Source organism: Xenopus tropicalis, chromosome 3 (genome assembly GCF_000004195.4).
Source record: "Xenopus tropicalis strain Nigerian chromosome 3, UCB_Xtro_10.0, whole genome shotgun sequence".
Lineage (NCBI taxonomy): Eukaryota > Metazoa > Chordata > Amphibia > Anura > Pipidae > Xenopus > Xenopus tropicalis.
This window is the reverse complement of record NC_030679.2, coordinates 9,247,280-9,274,716: the sequence shown is the minus strand read 5'-3', so window position 1 is coordinate 9,274,716 and position 27,437 is coordinate 9,247,280. Positions and strand designations below refer to the sequence as shown.

The window sequence follows — 27,437 nt, the reverse complement described above, 5'->3', positions numbered from 1 at the left end:
ATAATAGCCTCTGGGAAGGGACTGGGGCTGTGGGATAGCAGGTATAGTAGGGAGAGATGGTGCCTATAGTAACAGTGGGAGGATAATAGCCTCTGGGAAGGGACTGGGGCTGTGGGATAGCAGGTATAGTAGGGAGAGATGGTGCCTATAGTAGCAGTGGGGGGATAATAGCCTCTGGGAAGGGACTGGGGCTGTGGGATAGCAGGTATAGTAGGGAGAGATGGTGCCTATAGTAGCAGTGGGGGGATAATAGCCTCTGGGAAGGGACTGGGGCTGTGGGATAGCAGGTATAGTAGGGAGAGATGGTGCCTATAGTAGCAGTGGGATAATAGCCTCTGGGAAGGGACTGGGGCTGTGGGATAGCAGGTATAGTAGGGAGAGATGGTGCCTATAGTAGCAGTGGGGGGATAATAGCCTCTGGGAAGGGACTGGGGCTGTGGGATAGCAGGTATAGTAGGGAGAGATGGTGCCTATAGTAGCAGTGGGGGGATAATAGCCTCTGGGAAGGGACTGGGGCTGTGGGATAGCAGGTATAGTAGGGAGAGATGGTGTCTATAATAGCAGTGGGGGGATAATAGCCTCTGGGAAGGGACTGGGGCTGTGGGATAGCAGGTATAGTAGGGAGAGATGGTGCCTATAGTAGCAGTGGGGGGATAATAGCCTCTGGGAAGGGACTGGGGCTGTGGGATAGCAGGTATAGTAGGGAGAGATGGTGCCTATAATAGCAGTGGGGGGATAATAGCCTCTGGGAAGGGACTGGGGCTGTGGGATAGCAGGTATAGTAGGGAGAGATGGTGCCTATAGTAGCAGTGGGATATAGTAGTATGCTATATATAGTAATAGCATACAATATACACACAAGAATCGGGCAGCTTACAACAGAGTACAGGTGGCATGAGAGTACGGTGCCCCATTCATTCCTACAATAACAATAACAATAAATATTTGCTGGTGTAACATCCATCCCCATATGCTCGCAGACACAGTAGATTACACACAGCAGGGAGGATGACTACTCGGCTGGCTAAGTGTGACTGTGCCTGCCCGCGGGTCTGTGTGTGCCTGAGAGTGCAATGAGAGTGCAATGAGAGCGCTGCCTGTGCCCTGAGTGCTGTATGAGAGTGAGTGCGCAGGATGCTGTCCCCCCCTGAGCACACAATGTCAGTCATTACAGAGCGGCTTTAGCTGTGTCTCTGCCTTCGGCTCCCTGCGCTCTCGCTCTCTGTCGCTCTGTCTCTTTGTCCCTTGCCATTTGCTGATGGTGAGAGGCACCACATACAGATCCCCTCGCCAGTCCCTTTATTACCTGACTCCCACCCATTTTTTTTTTTTCTAATCTCATTTGCACCCCCCCCAGTCCCTTGGGAGAAGAATCAAAAGCAGCATCGGACTTTATGCTTCCCTGCCATTGTCAGGGTGAAGGTATTTTGGGGGGGAGAGTGGGGGCTCCATGCCACACTGGAGTCCTGCCGTCTGTCCGTCTGTGATTGTGCCAGCGGCGTGCCGGAGCCCCCAAACGGTAAGAATACCCCGGGGTGACCCAGCGGAGGGTGGGAAGGGGGGGGCTATTGGCACCCTGGGCAATTCTAATGACACCTGTGTATATTTAATGCCCCCGTGATTGTATTTGGGGTAAAACATCTGTTTTTTTACTGCTCTAATGAGCAGCATTGCTACACAGGGATAGGGGGGGCTATTAACCCTTGCTGTGCCACGGTGGGAGGGGGTATTGTAAAAAAAAAAAAGAGCATGTCGGCAAGTGGCGGTTAAATATCCAGCCCCATTCCCAAGGACCGCCATGGAAGAGTAAGTAAAAGAAATAGTTGGCCAGGGAACTTACAATCTATAGGAGGCTGGATTAGGGATACAGGGGATCAATTACTGTAGGACAATAGGCTGCCAGGAAAGGGATAGATATATCGTGGCAGAGGAGGGACGGAAAGGGGGGTCCTCTATGCTGGGGGGCCCCCACTGTGTGCAGGCAGTGGGAAGGCAAGGGGGCCCTATATGCTTGGGTGCCCCCACTGTATGCAGGCAGTGGGAAGGCAAAGGAAGCCCTCTATGCTGGGGGGCCCCCACTGTGTGCAGGCAGTGGGAAGGCAAAGGAAGCCCTCTATGCTGGGGGGCCCCCTGGAAGCAGTGGGAAGGCAAAAGAAGCCCTCTATGCTGGGGGGCCCCCACTGTATGCAGGTAGTGGGAAGGCAAAGGAAGCCCTCTATGCTGGGGGGCCCCCACTGTATGCAGGCAGTGGGAAGGCAAAGGAAGCCCTCTATGCTGGGGGGCCCCCACTGTATGCAGGCAGTGGAAAGGCAAAGGAAGCCCTTTATGCTGGGGGGCCCCCACTGTATGCAGGCAGTGGGAAGGCAAAGGAAGCCCTCTATGCTGGGGGGCCCCCACTGTATGCAGGCAGTGGGAAGGGATTCTAACACTTTATTCTAGGAGAGTCTAAATGGTAGCCTCCAGCTGTTGCTAAACTACATCTCCCTAGCAACCCCTGGCAGCTATATGCAGTACTGTGCGTCTCTGGTCCATTTGTTGCAGGAATGTGTGTAATAAGGTAGGGCACATGGCTGAGCTTTTGTCTGATTCACAAACAAACCACCCACCCCCAGGCCCTGGGGTATTGATTGAGAGCCCAGATAATCAGCGCCGCTGGGTTCTGTGTAGGTGGAACAATGGCAGGAGCGTGTGTTTAATGGCTTTTTAGTGCTTCGCTTCTTTGCAGTTGGGAAGTTTGTGTAGAACAGGGAAATAGGGCACCTGCTGCTGCACAACTACAACTCCCAGAAAGCCTAGTGTGCCAGCTCACCCGCTGGGAGTTGTAGTTTAAAAGCAGTGGCCCCTAGAGCAGCTGATGTAGGCAACTATGATGGGCATGAGAAAGCACCTAGGAGTCCAACGTCCCCAGTGTACTGGGAGAAAACCTGGTTAGACCCTGGTCCTGTTGGGCCCTGCCGGCCCGAGCACACTGTCAGGCTGCGTGGAGGAGCGTTAGGGGGTCGGAATTGCACAACCTCTGGCACCAGAATTTATGGGGAGCGGTGGGCCCTTTGAGCAGGTTCCCATCTCCTACTCATCCCCTAACTTATTTGCCATTCAGTTGGGTGGGTCAGGGAGTGCTTATTTGTGCCCTAGGTACCCCTGTAACTATAGCGGGGTGACTGTTACCCCAATGTTTCTATATATCTGTAACCTTGTTATGGGCTAAGGGGGCCCAGCCTGAAGGCCAGTTAGGGGGGGATTTGGGGTGAGTGCTTATTTGTGCCCTGGGTACCCCTGGAACTATAGCAGGGTGACTGTTACCCCAATGTTTCTATATATCTGTAACCTTGTTATGGGCTAAGGGGGCCCAGCCTGAAGGCCAGTTAGGGGGGGATTTGGGGTGAGTGCTTATTTGTGCCCTGGGTACCCCTGGAACTATAGCAGGGTGACTGTTACCCCAATGTTTCTATATATCTGTAACCTTGTAATGAGCTAAGGGGGCCCAGCCTGTCAGTAGCAACAGCATCAAACAGCTTCACAGACAAACTTTATTTACAGATTTCATCCTGGTGTCAAGCATATAGATTTATGCCAGAATGTAATTAGGTCAGCAGTGGGTATTGACTGACCAAGCAAACTGCAATAACCCACTGGGAAGGGACTGGGGCTGTGGGATAGCAGGTATAGTAGGGAGAGATGGTGCCTATAGTAGCAGTGGGGGGATAATAGCCTCTGGGAAGGGACTGGGGCTGTGGGATAGCAGGTATAGTAGGGAGAGATGGTGCCTATAGTAGCAGTGGGGGGGATAATAGCCTCTGGGAAGGGATCTGGGGCTGTGGGATAGCAGGTATAGTAGGGAGAGATGGTGCCTATAGTAGCAGTGGGATAATAGCCTCTGGGAAGGGACTGGGGCTGTGGGATAGCAGGTATAGTAGGGAGAGATGGTGCCTATAGTAGCAGTGGGGGGATAATAGCCTCTGGGAAGGGACTGGGGCTGTGGGATAGCAGGTATAGTAGGGAGAGATGGTGCCTATAGTAGCAGTGGGGGGATAATAGCCTCTGGGAAGGGACTGGGGCTGAGGGATAGCAGGTATAGTAGGGAGAGATGGTGCCTATAGTAGCAGTGGGGGATAATAGCCTCTGGAAGGGACTGGGGCTGTGGGATAGCAGGTATAGTAGGGAGAGATGGTGCCTATAGTAGCAGTGGGGGGATAATAGCCTCTGGGAAGGGACTGGGGCTGAGGGATAGCAGGTATAGTAGGGAGAGATGGTGCCTATAGTAGAAGTGGGGGGATAATAGCCTCTGGGAAGGGACTGGGGCTGTGGGATAGCAGGTATAGTAGGGAGAGATGGTGCCTATAGTAGCAGTGGGGATGGACTGTGTCTGTAGGATATATACAATACATGTTTTCATTTGGTTCTGAGAATGATGGGAGTTGTAGCACTATATACCATTTGGGGAGATGGGTTTGACATAAGGCACTGACATTACCCAGCAGTAGGGGGCGGCAGAGCTGAGAGATACAAAGCATTAGAGACATTACTTTGGCAGTTGGGATCCCTGAGTGCGAGTGATTGGCTGTGCATGCATGTGATGTTACTATATCTGACAGCGTCAGGAAGGAGCCATTCATTCTTAAATCTCAAAGTCCCCAGCGGATTTTTGAATGGCAGCCATTTTTTTTATCTTCTTCATAAAACATGCACTGCATGTACCTAATACTCTCTGCTTTAACCCCTTGTTGCAGTTCCTTATTAACCCCTCCAATGGCAAGGCTGGTCCTAAACTGCCAGAAAAATAGATGACGAGCAGAGGGCACTGCCAGCCATAAATACCTATACATTGTCTTCTGTTGGTCAGGGGGCTATGCTGTGTCTGGGGATCCCTGAGAAAGAACCTAGAACCTTCTAGACCCTAGAACCATCCCCACACTTCAGTGTACAAAGCTATTATTTCCCAATAGAGCCCGATGAATGCCCTTAATTCAGCCCCGGCGCTGATCCGTTCCCCCGCGCCGGGCTGCAGAGCAGCACAATAGTAATCAGGAACAATTCAGCCAAAGCGGCGTCACGGAACCCAGCACCTTCCATTAATTAATCTCTACAATTACCGCTTAGGGGGGAGAGAAGAAAGGGAAAAGGGGGAGCAGAATAGGACGGAAGGAGGAGAGAAGTAGGCGAAAAGTTCTAACGCAATTATTACAAAGAAATAGAACGGAAAATGGAAGCAAATGAGTCTTTTTAATCAGATTAAAAAATGAACTCTATGCAAACAGAAGTGAAAATCCCAGTAATTAGCACAATATAGACACAGTGTGGGGTTCAGCCCACAAGTTAGCTTTTATCTGAAACAAATAATTGAAGTTTTATAAAGCTGAAATAGGTTCATTTGGCTCGATTATGGGGCCACAGTTTATCCACTTGCATCATGGGATTGGGAGGTCCTCTGGGTTAATTGCACTTCTGAAAACAATACCTTCAAATGTTACTGAACTACAACTCCCAGAAGCCCCCACGCAGGCAGCCTGTAAACATTGAAGTTTTCAATGGTATCCCCTAGAATGTTTGTCCTCCCCTAAAAAAGTTATAGCACCTTCCCTGGCACTGACACTGGGGCGATGAATCCATTTACTGCACACTATATAAGAACAGCCTGGGGGCTGTAGGCAAACACATAACCTGCAGGAACCTTAATAGGAAATGATACCGGGAGTTTGGTGGGGGCAAGAGGAAAAGCTTCATACAGAAGCAAAGGCATCTTCCTGCTCAGTCCATCACAATATAGAATCATTTCCCTCAGGTCCCCTAGAGTGTCTGGGAGCCAGCCCGCCCTAAGCATTGCCCCCGGTAATGTGAGGCCTCAGGCAGGGTTCTCACCTTCTCTCAGGCAAATAGCGGCTGTGGCAAAATAGCAAAGGAAAAAACAGAAAGTCATAGAAAAAAGATGTGAAAAAGAGGGGAAGGTGGGAAAGGAGGAGGTTAGGAATGTGAGGGAACCGGAAGTAAGGGGGGGAAGGAGAAGGTTAGGAATGTGGGGGAACAGGAAGTAAGGGGAGGAAGGAGAAGGTTAGGAATGTGGGGGAACAGGAAGTAAGGGGGGAAGGAGAAGGTTAGGAATGTGGGGGAACAGGAAGTAAGGGGGGGAAGGAGAAGGTTAGAAATGTGAGGGAACAGGAAGGAAGGGGGGGAAAGGAGAAGGTTAGGAATGTGGGGGACAGGAAGTAAGGGGGGGAAGGAGAAGGTTTAGAAATGTGAGGGAACAGGAAGTAAGGGGGGGGAAAGGAAGAAGGTTAGGAATGTGGGGGGAACAGAAGTAAAGGGGGGGGAAGGAGAAGGTTAGAATGTGAGGTAACAGGAAGGAAGGGGGGGAAAGGAGAAGGTTAGGAATGTGGGGGAACAGGAAGTAAGGGGGGGGAAGGAGAAGGTTAGAAATGTGAGGAACAGGAAGTAAGGGGGGGAAAGGAGAAGGTTAGGAATGTGGGGGGAACAGGAAGTAAGGGGGGGGAAGGAGAAGGTTAGAAAATGTGAGGGAACAGGAAGTAAGGGGGGGAAAGGAGAAGGTTAGGATGTGGGGGGAACAGGAAGTAAGGGGGGGAAGGAGAAGGTTAGAAATGTGAGGGGAACAGGAGGAAGGGGGGGAAAGGAGAAGGTTAGGAATGTGGGGGGAACAGGAAGTAAGGGGGGGGAAGGAGAAGGTTAGAAATGTGAGGGAACAGGAAGTAAGGGGGGGAAGGGAGAAGGTTAGGAATGGTGAGCGAACAGGAAGGAAGGGGGGGGGGAAGGAGAAGGTTAGAAATGTGAGGGAACAGGAAGGAAGGGGGGGAAAGGAGAAGGGTTAGGAATGTGGGGGGAACCAGGAAGTAAGGGGGGGGAAGAGAAGGTTAGAAATGTGAGGGAACAGGAAGTAAGGGGGGGAAAGAGAGAAGGTTAGGAATGTGGGGGGGAACAGGAAGTAAGGGGGGGGAAGGAGAAGTTAAAATGTGAGGGAACAGGAAGGAAGGGGGGGGAAAGGAGAAGGTTAGGAATGTGGGGGAACAGGAAGTAAAGGGTGGGGAAGGAGAAGGTTAGAAATGTGAGGAACAGGAAGTAAGGGGGGGGAAAGTGAGAAGGTTAGGAATGTGGGGGGAACAGGAGTAAGGGGGGGGAAGGAGAAGGTTAGAAATGTGAGGGAACAGGAAGTAAGGGGGGGAAAGGAGAAGGTTAGGAATGTGGGGGGAACAGGAAGTAAGGGGGGGAAGGAGAAGGTTAGAAATGTGAGGGAACAGGAAGTAAGGGGGGAAGCAGGAGGTTAGCAATGTGAGGGAACAGGAAGTAAGGGGGGGAAGGAGAAGGTTAGGAATGCTGGGGAACAGGATAGTAAGGGGGGGGAAGGAGAAGGTTAGGAATGTGGGGGAACAGGAAGTAAGGGGGGAAGGAGAAGGTTAGGAATGTGGGGAACAGGAAGTAAGGGGGGGGAAGGAGAAGGTTAGGAATGTGGGGGGAACAGGAAGTAAGGGGGGAAGGAGAAGGTTAGAAATGTGAGGGAACAGGAAGGAAGGGGGGAAAGGAGAAGGTTAGGAATGTGGGGGGAACAGGAAGTAAGGGGGGGAAGGAGAAGGTTAGAAATGTTGAGGGAACAGGAAGTAAGGGGGGGAAGCAGGAGGTTAGCAATGTGAGGGAACAGGAAGTAAGGGGGGGGAAGGAGAAGGTTAGGAATGTGGGGGAACAGGAAGTAAGGGGGGGGAAGGAGAAGGTTAGCAATGTGAGGGAACAGGAAGTAAGGGGGGGAAGCAGGAGGTTAGCAATGTGAGGGAACAGGAAGTAAGGGGGGGGAAGGAGAAGGTTAGGAATGTGGGGGAACAGGAAGTAAGGGGGGGAAGGAGAAGGTTAGCAATGTGAGGGAACAGGAAGTAAGGGGGTAGGAGAAGGTTAGCAATGTGAGGGAACAGGAAGGAAGGGGGGGAAGCAGGAGGTTAGCAATGTGGGGGAACAGGAAGTAAGGGGGGGAAGCAGGAGGTTAGCAATGTGAGGGAACAGGAAGTAAGGGGGGTAGGAGAAGGTTAGCAATGTGAGGGAACAGGAAGTAAGGGGGGCAGGAGAAGGTTAGCAATGTGGGGGAACAGGAAGTAAGGGGGAAAGCAGGAGGTTAGCAATGTGGGGGAACAGGAAGTAAGGGGGGAAGCAGGAGGTTAGCAATGTGAGGGAATAGCAAGTAAGGGGGGGAAGCAAGAGGTTAGCAATGTGAGGGAACAGAAAGTAAGGGGGGAAAGAGAGGATTAGCAAGGTGAGGGAAAAGGAAGAAAGGGGGGGGGAGCAGGAGGTTAGCAATGTGAGGGAACAGGAAGGTAGGGGGGAAAGGAGGAGGTTTGGAATGTGTGGAAACAGGAAGGTAGGGGGGAAAGGAGGAGGTTTGGAATGTGTGGAAACAGGAAGGTAGGGGGGAAAGGAGGAGGTTTGGAATGTGTGGAAACAGGAAGGTAGGGGGGAAAGGAGGAGGTTAGGAATGTGTGGGAACAGGAAGGAAGGTGGAAACGTAGGTAGGAAAACGAGAAACCAGAAAGGAAGATGGATATGGAGGAGGTTAGGAATGTGGGGAAACTGGAAGAAAAGTGAATTGGGAGGAAATGAATGAAGGCAGAAATGACAGGCAGGGCAGGAATAGATAATAAAAGTGGAGAACAGGAAAGAAGTGGAAAAGGAGGAAGAAGGTAAAAAAGAAGGAAATGAAGAAGGAAACAAAATTACAAAAGTAGCAGAAGATGGAAAAAAAACAGCACAAAGCTCTCAAGAACTGAGGACCCTGCCCCAAGGAACCATATAGCTGGCCATACATGGGCACGGATTGGCTGTCCGCTTGACCAATAGGGCAACTTACCAGCCCATGCCCGGGGCCACAGACTGGAAAATCCTGCTGGTGCCTAACATTTTGGCATCTCCCTCCCCCCAGTGACTTAGCCTTTCCACTGAAAAGCCTAGGTATAATTAATGAGCTGCTCCTTATCTAAAAGCCTAACAGGCTGCAGCTGGGAGAGGGAAGGATTTGTTTACACAGATACAGTAGCTTCTCATTGGACCGCTGACTTATTTTGAATTCTGGGTGAAAAAAAAAGATGCATTGTGGGTAAAAGCAAACCATTCTGTGCATTCCCACTTGTGTTTTACTGAGCCCTGAAGCTGCTAAGGCCGATTGTAACCCTCCTGGGCCACTCTGCAGCGCTGGCTCGTAGCGACTGCTGCACTAAATTACATTTTTCCTAAATGACATTTTTATTTTATGACTGCTTTCACATTTTCCTGGGGTTCTTATGGCTCAGCAGGGAGCCAATTACACGGTTCTGGAACGGGTTCTTTGTCTAGAAAGAACTGTAAGAGCAGTGCTTGGAACAAACGTCCCCCTCATCGCCGGGCTATAGATCACTGGAATAAAGTCACAGGAGTCACACTAATAAGGCGCAACAGTGAAAGCTGCTGCCGTTTATGTCGCCCCATAAATCAGTGCAGCCACGCTGGTTCTTTTTAAAGGGAAAGTAGTCCTTACTTTTAATGAATTCTATTCACATTATTTCTCTACTAATGCAATGGGTTTAATTGCACCGGGAGACGTGTTTTTCATGTTTTGCTAATTCATATTAGCTAGTTTTATGGCAGGTTTATTTCCCCTTTACCATAAAATATGTTGCTAGGCATTCCAGTGCCTAAAGCTCTATAGACAGGCGGATAAAGGAGAATTCTTTATCCAGATTCAGGGCACATACACATCCCCTGCCCCCCCCCCCCCGTGAACAAATCACGCCACAGGGAATGAATTACACCCGCACCTTTTTATCTGACAGACTACTACAGGGTGACTGTGGGCTCAGGCCTCCCTCCTGGCAAACAAGAAGGTCAGATTAAGACTTGAGCCGTATTTTGCCCGGAGATTATGTCCTGGCAGGAAATTAAAACGTCCGTTGGCAGCAGTGGGCGCTCAGTATACCCACTATATCTTTCATAGACTCACAGGGACTATGCCGCTCCAGGGAAGCTACAGAAAAGAACCCCAGCTCACTCAGTAAGACTCACACTGGCACGGCTGTATGGCCAACCCACTCTAGAGAGGAAGATCTGGTACCACCTACTTCTGTACTGCTACTGACAGATTTAATATGGACCCAATGCTCTCACACAAGCACTTATGATGACTGCACTCCATGATGGACCCAACATGTTCTGCATCTGCTAAAACCCTCACTGACTCCACAACAAACCCAACATGGTTTTCTCTCCTAGAGACTCTCATGGGCCAAGATGTGCCATTCATCTTTTAAGACTATGTGGGCACCCCAGAACATAACCAACACACCAAATTCTCTCTCTAAGATACTCAAAGGAAAAGCTGGTGTCACCCAGTACTTTACCAGTGCACAGAGACTGTGGAAGGGACCCCATTATGACATTTTGACTCTTTGTGTGCCCACTCCTTTGCCAACGGCTTACCAACCCAGTTCTCCAACAAGAAAAGCTGTATCCAACCACAAACAACCCTACTCTGAGACTCATTAGAAGAGTTGTACCCAACTCACCTCTACAGAGATCCTGCAACTGACCAGACAGCTTCATTCTTGGTCCTGTACTAAGATCTCAGGAAAGACCACCACGCAACGCCCAACAACCTTCACACATCCAACCACTTCTTTATTCTTGAACTGAGATTCTCAAACGGACCCAGCCCAGCCTGCTCTTCCCCAGGACCATCACGATCAAAGACGTACTCAGTCACCAAGATTTCAGAGTAGACGCCACTCACTCTTGTTGAGTCAAGGTCTACCCATCAGCAGGTCACACAGTAGGTATGACCTATGATAGAGGGTCACTTTATGGTCAATATCATTTATGACCATGGGGAGTAACTTAGGGTGGGTTAGTAGTAAGTCTGGTAGCAGTGGCCGTGGGACCCTAGCACCCAGATCCACATTTAAATTCCAAAGTGGAGTGGAAAGAGCACAGAGCAATGGGTGGTGGTTCAGCTTGAAGGTCTTTTGGGGTCATAATGCCTATTTGCTCTGATAAATACACCCGGAGCCCAACTTGGAGGTCAGTTAGAGTGAGATTTGGGGTAAACACTTATTTTCTGCCCTAGATCTTCTTGGAACTATGGCCGAATGGTCCAACTATATTTGTTATTAACCAGGGGGCAGGGGGGTTGACCAAAGGTTTGGCCACTAAGGGCGCTTAACTGAATATTTCGACAACCACTGTGTGATTAGAGAGAGTTAGAGAAAACATTCATGGTTAGGACTATGGAAACTGTAGCTTGGCAGGAAAAAGAAGTTACATTGGCATCAAAAGCCAACAGAAAATCATCTGCCCGTACTACCCACTGAGTGTGGTAAGCTTTGTGTGTGTGTGTGTGTACTGCTAATTAGTTCCATTGTGCCCGTAGCTTGCTCTATTATGTAGGTCAGCAGCCTTGCTGTTTGCTTAGGAGCAAGACCCCCAGCGTGTGAGAGTCAGGGAGAAGATGTCCTGTTCTGCCCAAGCCCCCCCAAACCCTGTGGGCCCCCACAGCTACCCCAAACCAGTCACTTCCCGTCTTATGCAGCAGGACCCCCAATGTGACGGGTGAGAAATGGGCACTCGGGACAGGGAGAAATGAGCGGGCATGATAAATGATAGATGCTCTGGGAGAGGACACGGACAAATTAGGTGCAGGGAAAGAATCTAAAATGAATAACTGGCTTTGCTTCCAGCAATCAGAGAGGCTGGAAGTTGAACTGAAGCTGGGATGGGAATAATGTACCCCCTACTGTAAATGATAAGGATATTAGCAGTCACTGAGGGGTTCTGTGCCCATATAAAGGCACAAGGCTGCAGGCTGAGTTATACAGGGAACTCTGAGTATCACTCATGTATTATAAGGGATAATGTACCCCCTACTGTAAATGATAAGGATATTAGCAGTCACTGAGGGGTTCTGTGCCCATATAAAGGCACAAGGCTGCAGGCTGAGTTATACAGGGAACTCTGAGTATCACTCATGTATTATAAGGGATAATGTACCCCCTACTGTAAATGATAAGGATATTAGCAGTCACTGAGGGGTTCTGTGCCCATATAAAGGCACAAGGCTGCAGGCTGAGTTATACAGGGAACTCTGAGTATCACTCATGTATTATAAGGGATAACGTACCCCCTACTGTAAATGATAAGGATATTAGCAGTCACTGAGGGGTTCTGTACCCATATAAAGGCACAAGGCTGCAGGCTGAGTTATACAGGGAACTCTGAGTATCACTCATGTATTATAAGGGATAATGTACCCCCTACTGTAAATGATAAGGATATTAGCAGTCACTGAGGGGTTCTGTGCCCATATAAAGGCACAAGGCTGCAGGCTGAGTTATACAGGGAACTCTGAGTATCACTCATGTATTATAAGGGATAACGTACCCCCTACTGTAAATGATAAGGATATTAGCAGTCACTGAGGGGTTCTGTACCCATATAAAGGCACAAGGCTGCAGGCTGAGTTATACAGGGAACTCTGAGTATCACTCATGTATTATAAGGGATAATGTACCCCCTACTGTAAATGATAAGGATATTAGCAGTCACTGAGGGGTTCTGTGCCCCCTATATAAAGGCACAAGGCTGCAGGCTGAGTTATACAGGGAACTCTGAGTATCACTCATGTATTATAAGGGATAATGTACCCCCTACTGTAAATGATAAGGATATTAGCAGTCACTGAGGGGTTCTGTGCCCATATAAAGGCACAAGGCTGCAGGCTGAGTTATACAGGGAACTCTGAGTATCACTCATGTATTATAAGGGATAATGTACCCCCTACTGTAAATGATAAGGATATTAGCAGTCACTGAGGGGTTCTGTGCCCATATAAAGGCACAAGGCTACAGGCTGAGTTATACAGGGAACTCTGAGTATCACTCATGTATTATAAGGGATAATGTACCCCCTACTGTAAATGATAAGGATATTAGCAGTCACTGAGGGGTTCTGTGCCCATATAAAGGCACAAGGCTACAGGCTGAGTTATACAGGGAACTCTGAGTATCACTCATGTATTATAAGGGATAATGTACCCCCTACTGTAAATGATAAGGATATTAGCAGTCACTGAGGGGTTCTGTGCCCCCCATATAAAGGCACAAGGCTGCAGGCTGAGTTATACAGGGAACTCTGAGTATCACTCATGTATTATAAGGGATAATGTACCCCCTACTGTAAATGATAAGGATATTAGCAGTCACTGAGGGGTTCTGTGCCCATATAAAGGCACAAGGCTGCAGGCTGAGTTATACAGGGAACTCTGAGTATCACTCATGTATTATAAGGGATAATGTACCCCCTACTGTAAATGATAAGGATATTAGCAGTCACTGAGGGGTTCTGTGCCCATATAAAGGCACAAGGCTGCAGGCTGAGTTATACAGGGAACTCTGAGTATCACTCATGTATTATAAGGGATAATGTACCCCCTACTGTAAATGATAAGGATATTAGCAGTCACTGAGGGGGTTCTCTCAAAATAAAGCAGTAGCTTTAGGGTCTAATTCGTTATTATTACAAGGCACTGTGCCTTTATATGTTTGTGACTGGCTACTAAGTACAGCTGAGTTTGCTGACCTATCGTTCCTCGGGGCCGCAGGCATCCTGGCACAAAGAGAGGCGCCCTGGGCCTGATGTCAGATAGAACTACTGATAAAAGCAGGAGACACCAGCTAAGCAACATAGCTGCAAGGGCTAGAAAGAAAATATCAGAAAAAATCAGAGCACTGTAAAATGGCAGGCTAGCTGGGCCAGCGCAGTCCCTACCAGCCTTACGTGCAGCACCGCCGGCAGGGAGACTTTACTGTGTGTATTAGCAATAACTAGTTCCACTGGGAAGCAAACTGCAGCAGTGTAGCAACTTCCAACACAACACCACGTGCGTCAGATAAATGGCACATAAATACATATATAAGGTATCGTTTCCCTTTAAGGAACTGCTCTCCTATAAGAGATAATGCTTTGCCCACAGAACCTTTTTGTCCCACTGACACCATCTTGTTCTAGTGTCACCATCTTGTCCTAGCATTACCACCTTGTTCATCTGTTTCCATCTTGTCCTACAGTCACCATCTTGTCTTAGTGTCACCATCTTGCCCTACTGTCTCCATCTTGCCCTACTGTCTCCATCTTGTCCTACTGTCTCCATCTTGCCCCACTGTCACCATCTTTTCCTACTGTCTCCATCTTGTCCTACTGTCTCCATCTTGCCCTACTGTCACCATCTTGCCCTACTGTCTCAATCTTGTCCTACTGTCTCCATCTTGCCCTACTGTCACCATCTTTTCCTACTGTCTCAATCTTGTCCTACTGTCTCCATCTTGCCCCACTGTCACCATCTTTTCCTACTGTCTCCATCTTGTCCTACTGTCTCCATCTTGCCCTACTGTCACCATCTTTTCCTACTGTCTCAATCTTGTCCTACTGTCTCCATCTTGCCCCACTGTCACCATCTTTTCCTATTGTCTCAATCTTGTCCTACTGTCTCCATCTTGTCCGGCTGTCTCCATCTTGTCCGGCTGTCTCCATCTTGCCCTATTGTCTCCATCTTGCCCTACAGTCTCCATTTTGCTCTGCTGTCACCATTTTGCTCTGCTGTCACCATATTGCCCAACGATCTCCATCCAGTCCTACTATCTCAATCCTGTCCTACTGTCTCCATCTTGTCCTGCTGTGGTCATCTAGCCCAACACTCTCCATCAAGACCTACTATCTCCATTCTGTCCTACTGTCACCATCTTGTCCTACTGTCACCATCTTGTCCGGCTGTCAAGATCCTGTCCCACTGTCTGCATGTTTCCTTACTGTCAACATCTTGTCTCACTTGTTACTGTCAACATCTTGTCTCAATTGTGTCCCACTCCCTGTCTTCTCCTACTGTCTCCATGTTGCCCTACTGTCTCCATGTTGCCCTACAGTCTCCTTCTTGTCCTGCTGTCTCCATTGGGTCCTACTGCCTCTGTCATTTCCTGTTATATCTTTGCCGATTGCTACTGTCCCACCATTCAAACTGAAGGCTCAGTTTGCACCGCCTTTCCCCAAAGACAGCTGGGAACTAATACAGTACATTCTGGCTGTGGGGCATTAAAATGGCATGTTATTTAAACAGACTTCATTGGTTTCCAGCGTATCTATTCCAGCTCCCACTGCTTCTGGGTATGGTGCTGCCTCGTTACACTCATGGACATGGCTATTAACTATTGGTGGGCAGGCCTTCTGCTTATGTAAAGATCTCATTGTAAATAAATCACATTTAAGGGAAAACCACCCAAAAACAGATTATTTGTAAGCAGTATCTATCTGGCTGCTGATAGTCTCTGCACTGCTGTTTCTGACTCCTGCACAAACCAACAGACCTAATTTCTGCTACATTTTTTTCAAGAGTGAGAACCAGAAAACTTTTTTAAATAACCACCCAACAGTTGCTATGATACATTTCCTAACAGCAACCTTCATGTCCAGAGTTATAAATTCCCTGTTTATGACAGTGCTGAATTCTAAGCTGAGTGCATAGCCGAAGGTGGGACGAGCCAGGCAGGTAGATACACCTGAGCCAGGGGGGAGGAGTCAGGCTGACATTGTGTTTCTTTCTTACAGAGCGCCTCCGAGTCCCATTCCTCACAGCCCAGCCGATGTGAAGCCAGCTGTTCCCGCACTGACTGAGGGCAGGATGCGCGTGGCACGGAGATACTACCCCGGCAGATGGGCACAGGGATCCTGTAAGTACCTTTGAACGTTCTTACATACTCTGTTCTGCTTAGTACAGTTTAAAGGGGAAATAAACCTTTCTGAAACAGTGCTGCTCAGCTGTGGACAACTTACCCTACAAATCCCAGCATTCTTGGATAAAGCAAGCTGAGACCTTAAGTTCAACACTTTCCCCAGATCTCCAGGGTCGGCTGCCACATTAATGGCAATGTAGGCACGGCATAACCATAACGTATTATTAATAGAAGCATGTTGGGAACAGTGTCGGACTGGGACCCCAGGGGCCCACCAGAAAACCTTAGACCCCAGGCCCAATTTCCAAACTATTTTTCCTCCTTTCCTCACCCAACCTCTTTATTCTCCCAGTCTCTCCCAGTCCCTCCCAGTCCCAGCATCTATTCTTCCATCTATTTCCCCTCTTTCTTCCCATTCAGAAATAAGAAATGGCCAAATGGGCAGGAGCAGGAGGGCCCACTAACACCTGGGCCCAGCGGGAGTTTCCCTGGTATCCTGATGGGCCAATCCGACACTGGGTGGGAGACATACAGAACCCACAGCCTCCAGCCTGCCAAGGGTTGATGGTTGTAGTTACACAACAGCAGGGCAGGCTCAGGTTTTGGCATACCTCCCAACATTTGAAGGTTACAAAGAGGGACAAAAAGCGCTTGCACTCATAGCGCATCAAACATTTTGCATAAGCACGCCCACTTGTTGGCCACACCCACAATAATACCACTCCCCATTTTACAAAAACACCCTTTTCAATGGTTGGCATGGTAGCATCAGACACACTAGGTTTTGTAGCTAAACTGCAAATCACCTAATACTGAGAGTTGTAGTTCAGCATCAGATATAGGTCTTTTATAGGTAGGAAGGCTGAACTTGGCCTAAATGTTATAGAGTAGAGAAGTAAGGGAAATGAGATGGAAACTGATAGAGAAATGGAGATTGAAAGTAGGGAATAGAGTTGCCACCTTTGATCCGGATAGCCCAGTTTTCGGTAGGGCTGTCTGGGTCAAAACTACCTGGCTGGTCTGGCCAATTTGGAAAACTGGGCAGGATTCTCTAAGATTGATGTGCCAATTGGCCAACTGCTGAGTTATAGGCCCGCCCCCCATGATGTCACGCTCTGCCTCCCTGCCCAGAGTTCCTGGGCAGAAGAGCTGGCAACCCTAGCAGGGAAGCAGCATCCGTGAAGCTTGTAGGAATCAGTAGGAAGGTCAGAATGGGAAAGTAAGGGGGACAAGGAGACATTGCTAACTAGAGAATAACATGCAATCTCAGCCTAGTGTTAGGGTAAAGACACACTGAGCTACTAGTAGCAGCTACTTTTTCAAGGCCACTAAACTCCAGAAAATCCCCTGCCATAAACAATACTGAGAATTGCCTCTGCTAAACACACGTAGAGACAGTTATCAGTAAATGATCAGCATTGTCTGTTTTAGTAGCCACAACAAGTAGCTGCTACTAGTAGCTCCGTGTGTCTTCACCCTTAGAGCAACCACACCTGTGGCCACTAGGGGCGCCCCGCAGTGATCTGAAATGCGGGCCTGGGTCAGAAGGGGCCATGAAGACTGGGGCCCACTCAGGGAATCAGGGAACCCAGCCGCCGCTAGATGTACCCGGCGAAATCCAGAGGCAGAGCTGGGGGTGGGTGAGGGTTCCGCCCAGGATCCCGACCCTTTATAAAGGCTTCCAATATGCAATCAGTATAGCAGATCCCACCCATAGGTTGAATACTACTATAAAGAGAGGGGGTTAAGCACAAGGAGTCTTCATACTGTACTGTCACTTTAAGAGGAGTTGAATGGCTGTTAATACCCCCCCCAATACATAGGTGCCTCACAGGCCTCTCTGGCAGACAAAAGGTTCGCCGACTTATTATTTCTGATATATCTGTCTCCCTGAAGTCACATCCATTTATCAGCCGCTGCTGGGGAAAGCGAGGCATTAAAGGGAAACATCTAATCATTTATCTAATGAAAGATTCATACATCTCACTTTGAAGTGAGGAATGGGAGACGCAGCCTGCTCCCTCCCAGCATCCTTGGGTGCCCCCTCCCATCACCATCAAGTATCCCTCCTGCCACCCTCAGGTGCCCCCTCCCACCACCTTTAAGTACCCCTCCTGCCCCTCTCAGGTGCCCCCTCCCACCACCTTCAAGTACCCCTCCTGCCACCCTCAGGTGCCCCCTCCCACCACCTTCAAGTACCCCTCCTGCCCCTCTCAGGTGCCCCCTCCCACCACCTTCAAGTACCCCTCCTGCCCCTCTCAGGTGCCCCCTCCCACCCACCTTCAAGTACCCCTCCTGCCCCTCTCAGGTGCCCCCTCCCACCACCTTCAAGTACCCCTCCTGCCCCTCTCAGGTGCCCCCTCCCACCCACCTTCAAGTACCCCTCCTGCCCCTCTCAGGTGCCCCCTCCCACCACCTTCAAGTACCCCTCCTGCCCTTCTCAGGTGCCCCCTCCCACCCACCTTCAAGTACCCCTCCTGCCCCTCTCAGGTGCCCCCTCCCACCACCTTCAAGTACCCCTCCTGCCCCTCTCAGGTGCCCCCTCCCACCCACCTTCAAGTACCCCTCCTGCCCCTCTCAGGTGCCCCTCCTGCCCCTCTCAGGTGCCCCCTCCCACCACCTTCAAGTACCCCTCCTGCCACTCTCAGGTGCCCCTTCAGACCATTTTCAGGTGTTCCCTCCCACCACACTCAGCTGCTCCCACTGGTCACCTTAAGCTCCCTATCCCACCACCCTATGTGTTGGCATGGCATTGGTGTGCCCGACTTAAAGGGGCACTAAACCCTGCTGCACGGCTCAACCAAACGTTACTCAGCTGTTGCTGGACTACAAATCCCAGAACAACGTAACATATAATAAGGGTGAGGCATGCTGGGAGCTGTAGTCCAGCAACATCAGGGTTGGATTCTTAAAGCAATATTGCCCAATAAAACTTTCCCCCATTAAAATGCAAGAAATCCCCCAATGAGAATCCCAGCTGATGTGAGTAAATCCGGCTCCCTGTTCTCTGTTCCTGCAATTGGAGTTGGGAGCAATAAGCACAGTTTCCCAGCACTGAACAAGTCTGTCCCTTTATCCCCATGTCTGATTCCTGTGCCATATAATGACGGGAAAAATGCCATCATTATCTCTATATGTAAGGTACCAGCAAGATGGCCGACACAGTGCTGGGAATCAGCATTCTCATTGGTCACTTCTCCTGCACTTATAATGAGATATTTAGTCAGTAGAATGCTCAGGGGTGAACTTTCTTGCATCTATAATTACATTTTTCGACAGTTTCTATAGCAAAACTAGGGGGCGCAGTGGGACAGCATTATGATTGGCTTTACAACCCCTTTAAACCCAAGTGCTTTGTCTTCAACTGTATTTATGATATGCCAGTAGTCACTGAAGTCCTATACTACTAATACTACTAAGTTAGCTGTCTCCATGCCCAAAAGGGACCCAATTATTACACCACTGGCCATCAGTACTGCCTAGGTGCCAATAAGTAAAATGGGTCCCTATGGAAGAAGAGTGAAAACTAAGTCGTGGTCAAAGTGGAAACTCCACCCATGATTCACCCAAACCCTGCCCATTCCCTTGCAAGCCCCACCCCTTTTATGGGCTTTCTGAGGATTCTGGGAGTTTGATGCTCCTGTTATAGATTGAAATAGATGCCTTATGGTGATGCATCTGGTTCTGTTTATTATTTCACATACTAGGGTCAGTGCTACAGATGTGATTGGAACTCTAATCTATGGTAATAATATATTTAATTAATAATAATTAATTAATCGCCCTTGTGACAGTGGGGACTACAGCTCCCAGAATGCCCTATCCTTATATAATAATGTGGTGCATGCTGGTAGCTGTAGTCCTGCAAGATCTGAGTGGAGTCTAAGTAGCCATTAAATGGTATAGTGGAGAGTATAGTTAAAGCAAGAGGTGTGCCAGGCAGTCATCTGTGCCGGGGAGACAAACACGGCCTATTGCCCTAACAGACCTGCTCTGTTTCTTACCGTGTGAATTATTTAAGCACAAGGGCAGTGGCGCTGCTCAGCTCTCCCATTTCATACCCACCGATCGGCTTACAGTGGCCTCCCACGGCTGAAATTACATTTGTCTCGTCTGTATCTCAGCCTGCCAGCTGCTGCCAGCCCTGAGAATGGGTACTGCTTGCCCAGTAAGCCCAGCTGCCATTTATATGTCTCACAATACACTAACAATAGCTACAAGCACTTTTATTTGGGCAGTCTGGGTATCAAAATCGTATTTCCCAGTATATAGGGAATAGTTTTATTTATTATAGATGCAAGAAAATTCACCACTGAGCATTCTACTGACTAAATATCTCATTATAAATGCAGGAGAAGTGACCAATGAGAATGCTGATTCCCAGCACTGTGTCGGCCATCTTGCTGGTACCTTACATATAGAGATAATGATGGCATTTTCCCGTCATTATATGGCACAGGAATCAGACATGGGGATAAAGGGACAGACTTGTTCAGTGCTGGGAAACTGTGCTTATTGCTCCCAACTCCAATTGCAGGAACAGAGAACAGGGAGCCGGATTTACTCACATCAGCTGGGATTCTCATTGGGGGATTTCTTGCATTTTAATGCAGCCGCCTGGGTTGGCACCCCATTGGGTTTTTTCCCGGTGCTCTGCCTGCCCAGTCTGACACTGCTCCTTGATAATAATCAGGGGATGGGGCCACAGTCAGTCTGAGCATTGCTTTTGTACCGCTGCTATCTGTTTGCACTTTTCCGCTGAACAACAAGGATAAGTTTCGCTCTTCCGTAACCAATCCATAATTAATCAACCCGCTGAGTGACAATTAGTTAATGGAACTCAAAGGCAATCGCTGAGCATTCAGCCCATATCAGCATGAAGCCGGCCACCCATCCATCTAATACAGGGCAACTGGCATACTGGGGTCAGGAACCACCCAGGGTGCTCACTCATTGTGCCAGGCTGCCTATATATCCTTAATGGGGGGCATTAATACATCTAATACAGGGCAACTGGCATACTGGGGTCAGGAACCACCCAGGGTGCTCACTCATTGTGCCAGGCTGCCTATATATCCTTAATGGGGGGCATTAATACATCTAATACAGGGCAACTGGCATACTGGGGCCAGGAACCACCCTGGGTGCTCACTCATTGTGCCAGTCTGCCTATATATCCTTAATGGGGGGCATTAATACATCTAATACAGGGCAACTGGCATACTGGGGTCAGGAACCACCCAGGGTGCTCACTCATTGTGCCAGGCTGCCTATATATCCTTAATGGGGGGCATTAATACATCTAATACAGGGCAACTGGCATCAGGAACCACCCAGGGTGCTCACTCATTGTGCCAGGCTGTCTATATATCCTTAATGGGGGGGCATTAATACATCTAACACAGGGCAACTGGCATACTGAGGTCAGGAACCACCCTGGGTGCTCACTCATTGTGCCAGGCTGCCTATATATCCTTAATGGGGGGCATTAATACATCTAACACAGGGCAACTGGCATACTGGGGTCAGGAACCACCCTGGGTGCTCAGTCATTGTGCCAGGCTGCCTATATATCCTTAATGGGGGGCATTAATACATCTAACACAGGGCAACTGGCATACTGGGGTCAGGAACCACCCAGGGTGCTCAGTCATTGTGCCAGGCTGCCTATATATCCTTAATGGGGGGCATTAATACATCTAACACAGGGCAACTGGCATACTGAGGTCAGGAACCACCCAGGGTGCTCACTCATTGTGCCAGGCTGCATATATATCCTTAATGGGGGGCATTAATACATCTAATACAGGGCAACTGGCATCAGGAACCACCCAGGGTGCTCACTCATTGTGCCAGGCTGCCTATATATCCTTAATGGGGGGCATTAATACATCTAACACAGGGCAACTGGCATACTGAGGTCAGGAACCACCCAGGGTGCTCACTCATTGTGCCAGGCTGCCTATATATCCTTAATGGGGGGCATTAATACATCTAATACAGGGCAACTGGCATACTGGGGTCAGGAACCACCCAGGGTGCTCACTCATTGTGCCAGGCTGCCTATATATCCTTAATGGGGGGCATTAATACATCTAATACAGGGCAACTGGCATACTGGGGCCAGGAACCACCCTGGGTGCTCACTCATTGTGCCTATATATCCTTAATGGGGGGCATTACACTTCCAAGCACAATGATAACAATAGAAAGGTTGGTGTGTCATGTGTGGCCCCTTGAATGCACCATGTATGGCCACCTTTAGCCTTGGCTCAACTTGCCTTCCCATGGTAAATGCTGCCAGACTTCTATTAGATACCATAGTCAGGGGGGTAACTGTAGAGGAAGCAGACCTTGGGGCCACTGGGGGGGCATGCCATTGGGGCACCGACTAATAAGCATTTTCTATGTTATATATAATCTTGGCTGAATCCCAGACTGAATCCTGGATTCGAGGCATCCCTAGTTTACATACGGTCCCTTATGTTTAGGGGTACCCCCTATGGGGCCATGGCTGCCATCAGGAATCAGTAGGGTCATAAACCCAAGGAAATCCAAATGGTTATACGCTGGGCAGAGGGCCCTGCTAATAAGTAGTATGGGGCCCAATACATGGCCACAGCTGCACCCATTATACCTAAAGCCATGACCCACCCAAACCCCATCCTCTGTCCCAGAAACCCAGCCACTTTTACAGCTCAAGGGGCCAGATCTAGACTGGGATTCCAAATAGGCCCTGGCATTTGAAGTATACATAGGCCCAAACTGCCCCCCCCCCCCCCCCCATCGGCCCAATAAATTGTGGCTGTCCATGGCATTTGGTCCCTGGGGGACCACTTCATGGAAGTTGGGAATAATGGGAGGCGGGGCATAATGGGGAATATGAAGGTTGGTAATGCTGCTCCTTTCAGTCCCCGGCACAGATACACAGCCAAGTGGGGGTGCTGCCTCCCTCTCAGCTTCACACAAACATAAAAATAAAGCATCTCCGCCATGTATCCTGGGTCTTACATACACGCACGATAATACGGGATTTGTCAACGGACAGAACATTAATCCTGTGGCGAGAATCTTTCCCTGCAACTGGGCAGCGTGCTATCTCTACAGGCAGATATTGAACTCAGCCAACTGCGAGCACGGCACTTATATAGGAGAAATCAATTACAGAAAAGCAAGAGGCTTCCCCAAATCGCTCTACTGAAAAAATTGTTTTTTAGGCTAAATAAATGTTAGTCAGTACAGTATGGGGGTACAGCTTATTGTGTGCCCAGAACATTCCTTCTCTGTATATTTGTATTTATACATATGGGTAGGGGGTGCCATAGTGTTTCCCTTAGACAGTACAGTATGGGGGTACAGCTTATTGTGTGCCCAGAACATTCCTTCTCTGTATATTTGTATTTATACATATGGGTAGGGAGGTGCCATAGTGTTTCCCTTAGACAGTACAGTATGGGGGTACAGCTTATTGTGTGCCCAGAACATTCCTTCTCTGTATATTTGTATTTATACATATGGGTAGGAGGTGCCATAGTGTTTCCCTTAGACAGTACAGTATGGGGGTACAGCTTATTGTGTGCCCAGAACATTCCTTCTCTGTATATTTGTATTTATACATATGGGTAGGAGGTGCCATAGTGTTTCCCTTAGACAGTACAGTATGGGGGTACAGCTTATTGTGTGCCCAGAACATTCCTTCTCTGTATATTTGTATTTATACATATGGGTAGGGGATGCCATAGTGTTTCCCTTAGACAGTACAGTATGGGGGTACAGCTTATTGTGTGCCCAGAACATTCCTTCTCTGTATATTTGTATTTATACATATGGGTAGGAGGTGCCATAGTGTTTCCCTTAGACAGTACAGTATGGGGGTACAGCTTATTGTGTGCCCAGAACATTCCTTCTCTGTATATTTGTATTTATACATATGGGTAGGGGGTGCCATAGTGTTTCCCTTAGACAGTACAGTATGGGGGTACAGCTTATTGTGTGCCCAGAACATTCCTTCTCTGTATATTTGTATTTATACATATGGGTAGGGGGTGCCATAGTGTTTCCCTTAGACAGTACAGTATGGGGTACAGCTTATTGTGTGCCCAGAACATTCCTTCTCTGTATATTTGTATTTATACATATGGGTAGGGGGTGCCATAGTGTTTCCCTTAGACAGTACAGTATGGGGGTACAGCTTATTGTGTGCCCAGAACATTCCTTCTCTGTATATTTGTATTTATACATATGGGTAGGGGGTGCCATAGTGTTTCCCTTAGACAGTACAGTATGGGGGTACAGCTTATTGTGTGCCCAGAACATTCCTTCTCTGTATATTTGTATTTATACATATGGGTAGGAGGTGCCATAGTGTTTCCCTTAGACAGTACAGTATGGGGATACAGCTTATTGTGTGCCCATATCTGTATATTTGTATTTATACAGTACATATGGTAAGTTACACAGTATGGGTAAAACTAATGGGTTAGGCTTTAGAACAAAAGTAAATTAATAATTATGATTTTTATTGTATATATATCTATATAACTTATTATCTTTATTTTTCCCTTCTATTCACTTTCCCTCTGTTCACCTGATCCTTATCCTATGCCTACGGTTATCCCATTCTGGCCCCTGCTGCCCATCTTGCCCAATCTATGATACTTCCAACCCACTTTTCTCTCTTCTTTGGAATACTCTTACTTCTCCCAACTCATCTCTTCTCCCTGCCATTGTCTTCCATGTCCTGCCTGCTGCCCCCCAGTCATAGCTTGCTGCTTGTCCCTCTGTGCTGCCTCCTCCCTACTCTCCTGCCCCTCTCTGTGTAAGTGCAACACCAGCAGCCTGGAAGTGGACTGCAGTGGCAGGGGCCTCACATCAGTACCCCCCGATATCCCCCAGGATACACGCACCTTGCTGCTCCTCAACAACCGCTTAAGCTCGCTCTCTGAAAAAGCTTTCTCCAACCTCAGCTCTCTTCACCGGTTGGACATCTCCAATAACTTTCTGGACCAGCTGCCTTCACAGCTTTTGAGTGACCTGGGAAACCTGACGGAGCTGCGTCTCCGCAACAACAGCATTCGCAGCCTGGACCGGGATATCCTGCAGGGGCTGTCCCTTCTACGTAGGTTGGATTTATCCCTCAACGGACTCTCACAGCTGCCCTCGGGGCTCTTCGATGGCCTCTCCATGTTGCATTGGCTCTCTCTGCACTCCAACCGCCTGCAGAGCCTGGACAGGGAGACATTTGAGCCTCTTGACAAGCTGGAGATCATACAACTTGGAGATAACCCCTGGGAATGTGACTGCAACCTTCGAGATTTCAAGCACTGGATGGAATGGTTCACCTACCGAGGTCAGTAGAACTTCAGATCATGTATTAGAACCTTCACATACAATGGTTTTGTAGATGGCACTTGTCTACAAGAATGTAGCATATAGGCTTGTGATTGGTTATTTCTGCATGCATGCTTAATAGAGATTGTGGGAAATGATGGATGAGGGTGAAGGGTGAAGTTAAGGGAGTGCAGAAGCACGGGGTTCTTGATAGCTCAATGTCTTGAGGTCCTCCAGGGATTTAACATGATAATGATTCATTAGAACACCTAATAGTTAAGCCTTATTCACCTTGTGTGCCATTATCTCCCTGTTAGGGGGCAAGATGGATGAGCTACAGTGCACTCTTCCCAAGGACCTGCGTGGGAGAGACATCCGCATGGTGCCGGTAGAGATGTTCAGTTACTGCTCACAGCTGGAGGATGAGAACAGCTCTGGGCCAGCAGACAAGCCAGGACCTCCATGTACAAAGGCAAGTCCTGCTCCACTAGAGCCAGACCCAGGCCCTGACTGTCCTCAACGACAGCGTTACCGCCCGGCCAGCGTTCGTAGAGCTATTGGCACGGTGATCATCGCTGGAGTGGTGTGTGGCGTGGTCTGCATCATGATGGTCGTTGCAGCGGCTTACGGGTGTATCTATGCCTCTTTAATGGCGAAATACCACCGGGAGCTGAAGAAGAGGCAGCCACTGATGGGCGATGCTGAGGGAGAGCAGGAGGAACAGAGACAAATCTCCTCGGTGGCATGAGGGCCTCTCCATGATCCGACCGCTCTAGAACATCTAGTTAACTTTCTGCTCCAGGCAACTTGAGCCAACCGTTTCCCTGCCTTGCAGCAAAGGCATTAGATTGCAGGCCCTGCTGAACAACCAATCACGGTGCTCCAAATCAAACAAAAGCACTTAACCCAGCAACACCTTCTTGCCCTCTTTTTTTTCTTGATGGACTAGTTAGGAGGAGTCGTTAAAACGGTGACAATCTGGTGCAGGTCCTAGCACAAAATACCCTGGAAAGATGGGGATAACTTCTACGCTCCCTTTATTTTTCTACTTTAACCATAAAATAAACCCAATAAAGGTCTTTTTAGAGTATTTCTAATGTACCTTTGGGGGTGGAGAAGATTCCATCAGGATGAAGATGGGCTGGAACCTTTATACAATATACGTATATGGTGAGTGTTTTGGCACAATGGACTTTAACCACGACGTTGGTTGATCAGAACTGGAGTAATGGACTAGACAAGTTGGACCTGAGATCACTGGAATACCTTTCTTTACAAGCCAACTGCTACAGGACTAAACCAATGCATCTCAATGGCCACAAACGCAACTAGCTCCTCTCCTGCAAACGAGGCAATAATGTGATTGCAATCACCCCTCCAACACTTCTCAAATGCTCTTAACCTTAAGCTTGGGGCTTCAGGAGGAAAGGAGGAGAAGAACGATGCTTCTCTCATTACGTTAATGAAAATATATAATAATAATTGTGGCTTAGTAAAGCTGAAGCCACTTGACTGAACCAAGTAAAAATAATGCTTACACTCTTCTGATTGGTGGAGATGTGTGAATCACGATTACATACCTCCTATCAGGTCTGAACTGGGATTCAAAATACTGTAGGCATATTAAAGGGGTTGTAAACCAATCATAATGCTGTCCCACTGCCCCCCCCCCCTAGTTTTGCTATAGAAGTTGGCGAAAAACGTAATAGATGCAAAAAAAATTCACCGCTGAGCATTCTACTGACTAAATATCTCATTATAAGTGCGGGAGAAGTGACCAATGAGAATGCTGATTCCCAGCACTGTGTCGGCCATCTTGCTGGTACCTTACATATAGAGATAATGATGGCATTTTTCCCGTCATTATATGGCACAGGAATCAGACATGGGGATAAAGGGACAGACTTGTTCAGTGCTGGGAAACTGTGCTTATTGCTCCCAACTCCAATTGCAGGAACAGAGAACAGGGAGCCGGATTTACTCACATCAGCTGGGATTCTCATTGGGGGATTTCTTGCATTTTAATGGCGGATTTGGGGGAAAGTTTTATGGTGCAATATTGCTTTAAGAACACAACCCTGACGTTGCTGGACTACAGCTCCCAGCATGCCTCAGCCTTCATTATATGTTACATTGTTGTGGGATTTGTAGTTCCGGTCTGACACTGGCTAAACAAAATAATGGAGTGCTTATAATAGTAATAATAATAGAAATGAAGCAAGGGCAGGACTGGGGTTAAGCAGTATAGGTGTATAAGTGGAGGGGTGCAATTATTTACCCCCCCCCCCAAAAGATTTCGTAGCATGGTTCCCATCCACTTGGGGGCAATGGCGGTTGAGAGGGCAGCCTTGGGCAACCATACCTCAAGCTCCTCTG

At 48.5% G+C, this 27,437-nt stretch overlaps 2 protein-coding genes across 7 annotated transcripts in view; one reads left to right on the top strand and one right to left on the bottom strand.

Annotated features, from left to right (window-relative positions):
* cacna2d4 (calcium channel, voltage-dependent, alpha 2/delta subunit 4) overlaps window positions 1–27,437 on the bottom strand; it is a 104,324-nt gene that overhangs the window by 16,246 nt on the left and 60,641 nt on the right. The gene's annotated exons all lie outside the window — the stretch shown is intronic.
* lrtm2 (leucine-rich repeats and transmembrane domains 2) lies at window positions 1,112–26,603 on the top strand. Its single transcript, XM_002938094.5, has 4 exons — window positions 1,112–1,519; window positions 15,607–15,728; window positions 24,490–25,080; window positions 25,379–26,603. The coding sequence occupies exons 2-4, from the start codon at window positions 15,680–15,682 to the stop codon at window positions 25,807–25,809; spliced, it is 1,071 nt and encodes a 356-aa protein (XP_002938140.1). The 5' UTR covers window positions 1,112–1,519; window positions 15,607–15,679; the 3' UTR covers window positions 25,810–26,603.

What these genes read in the sequence shown, in the direction of transcription:
- lrtm2 (XM_002938094.5), top strand. Translation starts at nt 15,680, where the DNA reads ATGCGCGTGGCACGGAGATACTACCCCGGCAGATGGGCACAGGGATCC. An exon ending in CAGATGGGCACAGGGATCCT is followed by an intron (nt 15,729 to 24,489) that starts GTAAGTACCTTT and finishes GCTGCCCCCCAG; the next exon opens with TCATAGCTTGCTGCTTGTCC. An exon ending in GGAATGGTTCACCTACCGAG is followed by an intron (nt 25,081 to 25,378) that starts GTCAGTAGAACT and finishes TCTCCCTGTTAG; the next exon opens with GGGGCAAGATGGATGAGCTA.